The sequence below is a fragment of the Cherax quadricarinatus genome, chromosome 85 (assembly GCF_038502225.1).
Source record: "Cherax quadricarinatus isolate ZL_2023a chromosome 85, ASM3850222v1, whole genome shotgun sequence".
NCBI lineage: Eukaryota > Metazoa > Arthropoda > Malacostraca > Decapoda > Parastacidae > Cherax > Cherax quadricarinatus.
The window spans coordinates 14000918-14009012 of record NC_091376.1 but is presented as its reverse complement, the minus strand read 5'-3'; the positions used below and the strand labels follow the sequence as shown (position 1 = coordinate 14009012).

The 8095-nt window shown below is 40.3% G+C and overlaps 1 protein-coding gene across 1 annotated transcript in view; it reads left to right on the top strand.

Annotated features, from left to right (window-relative positions):
- The first annotated feature begins 2101 nt into the window (after positions 1-2101).
- Positions 2102-8095, top strand: part of LOC128703208 (Parkinson disease protein 7) — a 28635-nt gene continuing 22641 nt past the window's right edge. Inside the window, exons 1-2 of the mRNA XM_070103437.1 lie at positions 2102-2305; positions 5751-5912. Coding sequence (XP_069959538.1) covers positions 2147-2305; positions 5751-5912 — 321 coding nt within the window. The 5' untranslated portion in view covers positions 2102-2146. The remainder of the gene's footprint in view (positions 2306-5750; positions 5913-8095) is intronic.

Genomic DNA, 8095 nt, shown 5'->3' with positions numbered 1-8095 from the left:
GGATAACCCAGTAAAGCTAGTATGTCCAAGTTATCCACCCAGGATAACCCAGTAAAGCTAGTATGTCCAAGTTATCCACCCAGGATAACCCAGTAAAGCTAGTATGTCCAAGTTATCCACCCAGGATAACCCAGTAAAGCTAGTATGTCCAAGTTATCCACCCAGGATAACCCAGTAAAGCTAGTATGTCCAAGTTATCTACCCAGGATAACCCAGTAAAGCTAGTATGTCCAAGTTATCCACCCAGGATAACCCAGTAAAGCTAGTATGTCCAAGTTATCTACCCAGGATAACCCAGTAAAGCTAGTATGTCTAAGTTATCCACCCAGGATAACCCAGTAAAGCTAGTATGTCCAAGTTATCCACCCAGGATAACCCAGTAAAGCTAGTATGTCCAAGTTATCCACCCAGGATAACCCAGTAAAGCTAGTATGTCCAAGTTATCCACCCAGGATAACCCAGTAAAGCTAGTATGTCCAAGTTATCCACCCAGGATAACCCAGTAAAGCTAGTATGTCCAAGTTATCCACCCAGGATAACCCAGTAAAGCTAGTATGTCCAAGTTATCCACCCAGGATAACCCAGTAAAGCTAGTATGTCCAAGTTATCTACCCAGGATAACCCAGTAAAGCTAGTATGTCCAAGTTATCCACCCAGGATAACCCAGTAAAGCTAGTATGTCCAAGTTATCCACCCAGGATAACCCAGTAAAGCTAGTATGTCCAAGTTATCCACCCAGGATAACCCAGTAAAGCTAGTATGTCCAAGTTATCTACCCAGGATAACCCAGTAAAGCTAGTATGTCCAAGTTATCCACCCAGGATAACCCAGTAAAGCTAGTATGTCCAAGTTATCCACCAAGGATAACCCAGTAAAGCTAGTATGTCCAAGTTATCCACCCAGGATAACCCAGTAAAGCTAGTATGTCCAAGTTATCCACCCAGGATAACCCAGTAAAGCTAGTATGTCCAAGTTATCCACCAAGGATAACCCAGTAAAGCTAGTATGTCCAAGTTATCCACCCAGGATAACCCAGTAAAGCTAGTATGTCCAAGTTATCTACCCAGGATAACCCAGTAAAGCTAGTATGTCCAAGTTATCCACCCAGGATAACCCAGTAAAGCTAGTATGTCCAAGTTATCCACCAAGGATAACCCAGTAAAGCTAGTATGTCCAAGTTATCCACCCAGGATAACCCAGTAAAGCTAGTATGTCCAAGTTATCCACCCAGGATAACCCAGTAAAGCTAGTATGTCCAAGTTATCCACCAAGGATAACCCAGTAAAGCTAGTATGTCCAAGTTATCCACCCAGGATAACCCAGTAAAGCTAGTATGTCCAAGTTATCCACCCAGGATAACCCAGTAAAGCTAGTATGTCCAAGTTATCCACCAAGGATAACCCAGTAAAGCTAGTATGTCCAAGTTATCCACCAAGGATAACCCAGTAAAGCTAGTATGTCCAAGTTATCCACCCAGGATAACCCAGTAAAGCTAGTATGTCCAAGTTATCCACCAAGGATAACCCAGTAAAGCTAGTATGTCCAAGTTATCCACCAAGGATAACCCAGTAAAGCTAGTATGTCCAAGTTATCCACCAAGGATAACCCAGTAAAGCTAGTGGCTTAGTTTAACAATACTTTATTATATATAAACTACAGCTGTATACTACACAAACAAAATTTCGATTTTTATTTTGTCAAAATTATCTACCCAGGCTTCAGACACCTTATATTTAGAGTTCCCCTTATAATTACAATAATAAAATTATTATTAGTCGTATAATTATCATTATTATTATTGCTATTATTATTATTATTAAGATGGCATATTCTCCCCTTCCTCAAAGTATTACCCCTAAGAGTTTAGCACTCCTTTTATAATAATAATATTAATAATAATAATAAATTATCATTATTACTATAATTATTATTATTATTATTATTATTATTATTATTATTATTATAAATAAATCAATGAATTATCATTATTACTATAATTATTATTATTATAAATAAATCAATGAATTATCATTATTACTATAATTATTATTATTATTATTATTATTATAAATAAATCAATGTTGGTTGGGTAGTTGAAGGAGCAGCGTGACGGTGTTAGTTTGGCGCCGGGGCTCCCAGAGGGTGGATGTGCCGCGCCTCTCGCTTCTTATTTCGCCTCTTTCTCCGGCCATTTTCGGGAATTTCCTCGTCAGATATGAGCAAGAAGACAGCTGTGGTGCTGCTGGCGGAGGGCGCCGAGGAGATGGAGGCTGTCATTACCATAGACACCCTCAGGAGGGCCGGGGTGAGCGCTTCATTCACGGGTGGAGGAGGGGGGGGGGGGTGGCTGGATTTTGATCCCAGGAATTGGAGCTGCGTGTCTGATTGAAGATAGGGGACGGGGGGGAGAGAGATCTTGATCTGGGGAATTGGATCTGTGCTCCAGTTCCCTGAATTAAGAGCCTGAATGCTTTCCATTTCTCCCTCACACAGGCGCTGTATAATCCCTACGGGTTTAGCGCTCCCCATAGTAATTATATAATTATAATTGTAATATAATTTGTAATATTTTAATTGTAATATAATTATAATTGTAATATTGTAATATAAGGATATATAATTGTAATATATAATTGTAATATAATTATGTAATTATATGTGTAATATAATTATTATAATAATGTGGGAGGGGTAAGAGTGATATATCATGTATAGTTAACATCGCTGTATCTATTGTAAGCTGATCCTCTCTCTCTCTACCCCTGTGAATTTAGCGCTTGGTTTTGATGATAATACTCTCATTTAATGTTAACTCGTTTTGCTTTATTTCTGTTGTATCTAAGTTTGTTTAGGCACAGGTACACAATTTTTTTCTGCAGGTCTACGGGTAATGTAATTTAAATGTAACTTACTGGTAAGCACAAAAGGATGCCATAAGCTTTTGGCGCTTTTTGGTCATTGTATTACATTATTCATAATCATTTCTCCTGGAATACCATTGATCTCACTGCCTACCCAGCCTTGGTGGCCCATGGTCTGGTAGGTGAAGCTCTCGCTACACACGGCAAGGATCCGGGTTCGATCCCCGGTGAGGGTAGAAATATTGGGCGTGTTTCCTTACACAGTTGTCTACGTTCACCCATCAGTAAAATGGGTACCTGGGTGTTAGTGGACTGGTCAGTGCCCCTATGGCTCGGTCTGATGAGACCAGGCCTAGTGGTGGATCAGGGTTTGATCAACCAAGCTGTTACTGCTGGCCACATGCAAACTGACGTACGAACCACAGCCCAGCTGGTCAGGCACTGACTTTAGGTGCCTATCCATTGCCTCCTTGAAGACAGCCAGGGGTCTATTGGTAATCCCCCTAATATATGCTGGGAGGCAGTTGAACAGTCTTGGGCCCCTGACACTTATTGTGTTGTCTCTTGTGTACTCGTGGCACCCCTGCTTTTCATTGGGAGAATGTTCCATTTCCTGCCGAGTCTTTTGCTTTCATAGGGAGTAATTTTCATGTGCAAGTTTGGTACTAATCCCTCTAGGATTTTCCAAGTGTATCTGTCTTGCCTGCTTTCCAGGGAATACAGGTCAAGGGCCTTCAACCGTTCCCAGTAATTTAGGTGCCTTATCGTAATTGTGTGCCATGAAGGTTCTTTGTACGCTCTCCAGGTCTGCATTTTCACCTGCCTTGAAGGGGGCAGTTAGTGTGGGTCGCATTCTGGGACAAAATTGACCTAATTTGCAAGAAATGCTCTGCATAACACACAGCTAGGCCTGTATACCTTGTGCATGTACTTGTAGAAATAAAGATGTATGTATTATATTTTCTTTCTGGTGAAGTATTCAACCATATTCTGTTTAAATTAGTAAAATAATGGGCAAGCACTAATGTAGAATCTAACTAAAATAGGCCTAAATTATGTTGAATAACTCGTGGTTTTATTTTACAAAGTCGCTGTGACTGAAAACCATAGGTTACTCAACTTGACGATGTCTTCGCCATGTGCATTCTGATCAGCAGTCCCTCAAAAGAGGTTCCTTGATTCTGGTGAGGGGTTCTTAATCCAAGGAGTTAGACCAGTGCTCCAGTTCCATTAATCAAGCCTGAATTTTTCTGTTTTTTTTTTTAGGAAATTTACACATGTTAAATTATGCGTGAGAATTGTACTTGTGTGTACCTGTACCATAATAAACTTGCATTCCATTCCCCAGGTGCTGCATGACCCCTACAGGTTTAGCACTCCTCCCCATGGATGTAATAATATTCTGATCAGGAAGAATCAAAGGATAGTCATACATATTTCACAGAAGTTACCATTGAAATCAGATCCTAGTTACACATTATCCTAAAATTATTTACAGTGACATTTTTTCCCAGTACCTGGAGGCTGACAAGTTGAAGGGCACCATATTAATTGCTCCAGTACATTTGTACCTTGGATTCACTGGGTCATGTTAATCTATATTCTTGAGGTGGTTAGATTATGCAGTTGAGCAGCTGGCTGTGAGAATTTGACCCTTTTCTAGAGGAATCGCTGTAAGATGATTGTCAGTCTAGTATGGATATACCAGGGGCAAGATAAAATTTGTTCAGATTTTTAATGCGGGGAAGGTTAGCCACCCAGGATAACCCAAGAAAGTCGGTGCGTCATTGAGGACTGTCTGTCTTATTTGAGTTGGAGTCCTTCAATCTTGTCCCCCAGGATGCGATCCACACAAGTTAACTAACACCCAGGTACCTACTTACTGCTAGGTGAACAGGGATAGCAGGTGTAAGGAAACATATGCAATGTTTCCATCCATGCCATGGATTGAACCACAGACACTCCTTGTTTGAGGCGAGTATGTTGTGAAAAGAATTCTTGGGTAACCAAATGACACCCAGGATGTAATAAATATTTAATTGATTCATTTAGCAAACAGGAAATTGTAACAAACAAAAAGCCGCTTTTTGGTGGAATTTGTCTTAGCTTTAAAGCAAAATGATTTATTTGCTTTGCTGTACATTCTGGCAAGATCTGAAGATTCTCCAGTAATTGTCAGTTGACAAGACTCGGCTCTGCAATCCTTGATCTTGAGAGTTTTGTACTAAGTTTTCACTTGTTTCAGAGAAGCTGGGCTGTACAGATGTAATCATAGATAGGGAAGGGACAACCAGGATATCTCTTAGCTAGAGGTTTCTAGGTAGTATTGATAAGGCTACTAATTCGTACAACAGTAGATGCCATTTAAGGATAACATTGACTAATATTGCCTTGATGCCAGGGATGGGCTCTTGATCAAAGGAATGAGGAAATGTCCTCCCCTTTGGATTGAACTTAAATGCCTCTCATTTCTCCAGATGGTGTATAACCCTTACAGGTATAGCATTCCCGTGTGTAATATGTATACGTATAATGACATAAGTAGTAAGATTAACCAAGTGTTATGATTTTATTGTGCGTACTGGATTTGTGACCAGGTTTGCCAAATTTATATGGGTACAAAATAAAAAAATAAAAATAAAAAAATTTATTTCTGTGTAGTATACAAACTGTGGTTTACAATTAATAAAGTATTGTTCAGCACAAAGAAAGCCACTAGCATGCATGAGCATAAGTACGATTATCATACACAGCGTAAACTGGTTGGTATAATATTGTATCATGATGCAGGCACATAAAAAAAATTAATGTCGTCTCCTCAGTTCTTTAGGTGCATTAAATTAATAGACACATGAAATTCAAAATATACAGTAAATGTTTTTATTACAGATAACTGTAACTGTAGCAGGGTTGGCTGGTGCTACTGCTGTACATTGCAGCAGAGATGTGGTAATTGTTCCTGATGTTGCCCTTGATGATGCTGTATCTAAAGGTCCTTATGATGCCATTGTGTTGCCTGGAGGACTAAAAGGAGCTGAAAGTCTTGGAAAGGTAACTGCATTTTTCTTTCATTTATTTTTATTTTAAAATGGTTCTAAGTTGTGCAATATTTCATCATAAGCAGTGGTTTTTAAATGAGATACTATTGTACTATTACACCTTTTAAACACATTGTGTGAAACCATATGCACTATTCACTATCATACACTTCATTCAGTTAGTAGTATAGGATTTTTTAGTCTACTGAAATTCATATCTTCCACTCTGACAATCTTATTTTTTATTATTATTTTATTAACACTGGCCGATTCCCACCAAGGCAGGGTGGCCCGAAAAAGAAAAACTTTCACCATCATTCACTCCATCACTGTCTTGCCAGAAGGGTGCTTTACACTACAGTTTTTAAACTGCAACATTAACACCCCTCCTTCAGAGTGCAGGCACTGTACTTCCCATCTCCAGGACTCAAGTCCGGCCTGCCGGTTTCCCTGAACCCCTTCATAAATGTTACTTTGCTCACACTCCAACAGCACGTCAAGTATTAAAAACCATTTGTCTCCATTCACTCCTATCATACATACTCACGCATGCCCGCTGGAAGTCCAAGCCCCTCGCACACAAAACCTCCTTTACCCCCTCCCTCCAACCTTTCCTAGGCCAACCCCTACCCACCTTCCTTCCACTACAGACTGATACACTGTTGAAGTCATTCTGTTTCGCTCCATTCTCTCTACATGTCCGAACCACCTCAACAACCCTTCCTCAGCCCTCTGGACAACAGTTTTGGTAATCCCGCACCTCCTCCTAACTTCCAAACTACGAATTCTCTGCATTATATTCACACCACACATTGCTCTCAGACATGACATCTCCACTGCCTCCAGCCTTCTCCTCGCTGCAACATTCATCACCCATGCTTCACACCCATATAAGAGCGTTGGTAAAACTATACTCTCATACATTCCCCTCTTTGCCTCCAAGGACAAAGTTCTTTGTCTCCACAGACTCCTAAGTGCACCACTCACTCTTTTCCCCTCATCAGTTCTATGATTCACCTCATCCTTCATAGACCCATCCGCTGACACGTCCACTCCCAAATATCTGAATACATTCACCTCCTCCATACTCTCTCCCTCCAATCTGATATTCAATCTTTCATCACCTAATCTTTTTGTTATCCTCATAACCTTACTCTTTCCTGTATTCACCTTTAATTTTCTTCTTTTGCACACCCTACCAAATTCATCCACCAATCTCTGCAACTTCTCTTCAGAATCTCCCAAGAGCACAGTGTCATCAGCAAAGAGCAGCTGTGACAACTCCCACTTTGTGTGTGATTCTTTATCTTTTAACTCCACGCCTCTTGCCAAGACCCTCGCATTTACTTCTCTTACAACCCCATCTATAAATATATTAAACAACCACGGTGACATCACACATCCTTGTCTAAGGCTTACTTTTACTGGGAAATAATTTCCCTCTTTCCTACATACTCTAACTTGAGCCTCACTATCCTCGTAAAAACTCTTCACTGCTTTCAGTAACCTACCTCCTACACCATACACTTGCAACATCTGCCACATTGCCCCCCTATCCACCCTGTCATACGCCTTTTCCAAATCCATAAATGCCACAAAGACCTCTTTAGCCTTATCTAAATACTGTTCACTTATATGTTTCACTGTAAACACCTGGTCCACACACCCCCTACCTTTCCTAAAGCCTCCTTGTTCATCTGCTATCCTATTCTCCGTCTTACTCTTAATTCTTTCAATAATAACTCTACCATACACTTTACCAGGTATACTCAGCAGACTTATCCCCCTATAATTTTTGCACTCTCTTTTATCCCCTTTGCCTTTATACAAAGGAACTATGCATGCTCTCTGCCAATCCCTAGGTACCTTACCCTCTTCCATACATTTATTAAATAATTGCACCAACCACTCCAAAACTATATCCCCACATGCTTTTAACATTTCTATCTTTATCCCATCAATCCCGGCTGCCTTACCCCCTTTCATTTTACCTACTGCCTCACGAACTTCCCCCACACTCACAACTGGCTCTTCCTCACTCCTACAAGATGTTATTCTGTCTTGCCCTATACACGAAATCACAGCTTCCCTATCTTCATCAACATTTAACAATTCCTCAAAATATTCCCTCCATCTTCCCAATACCTCTAACTCTCCATTTAATAACTCTCCTCTCCTATTTTTAACTGACAAATC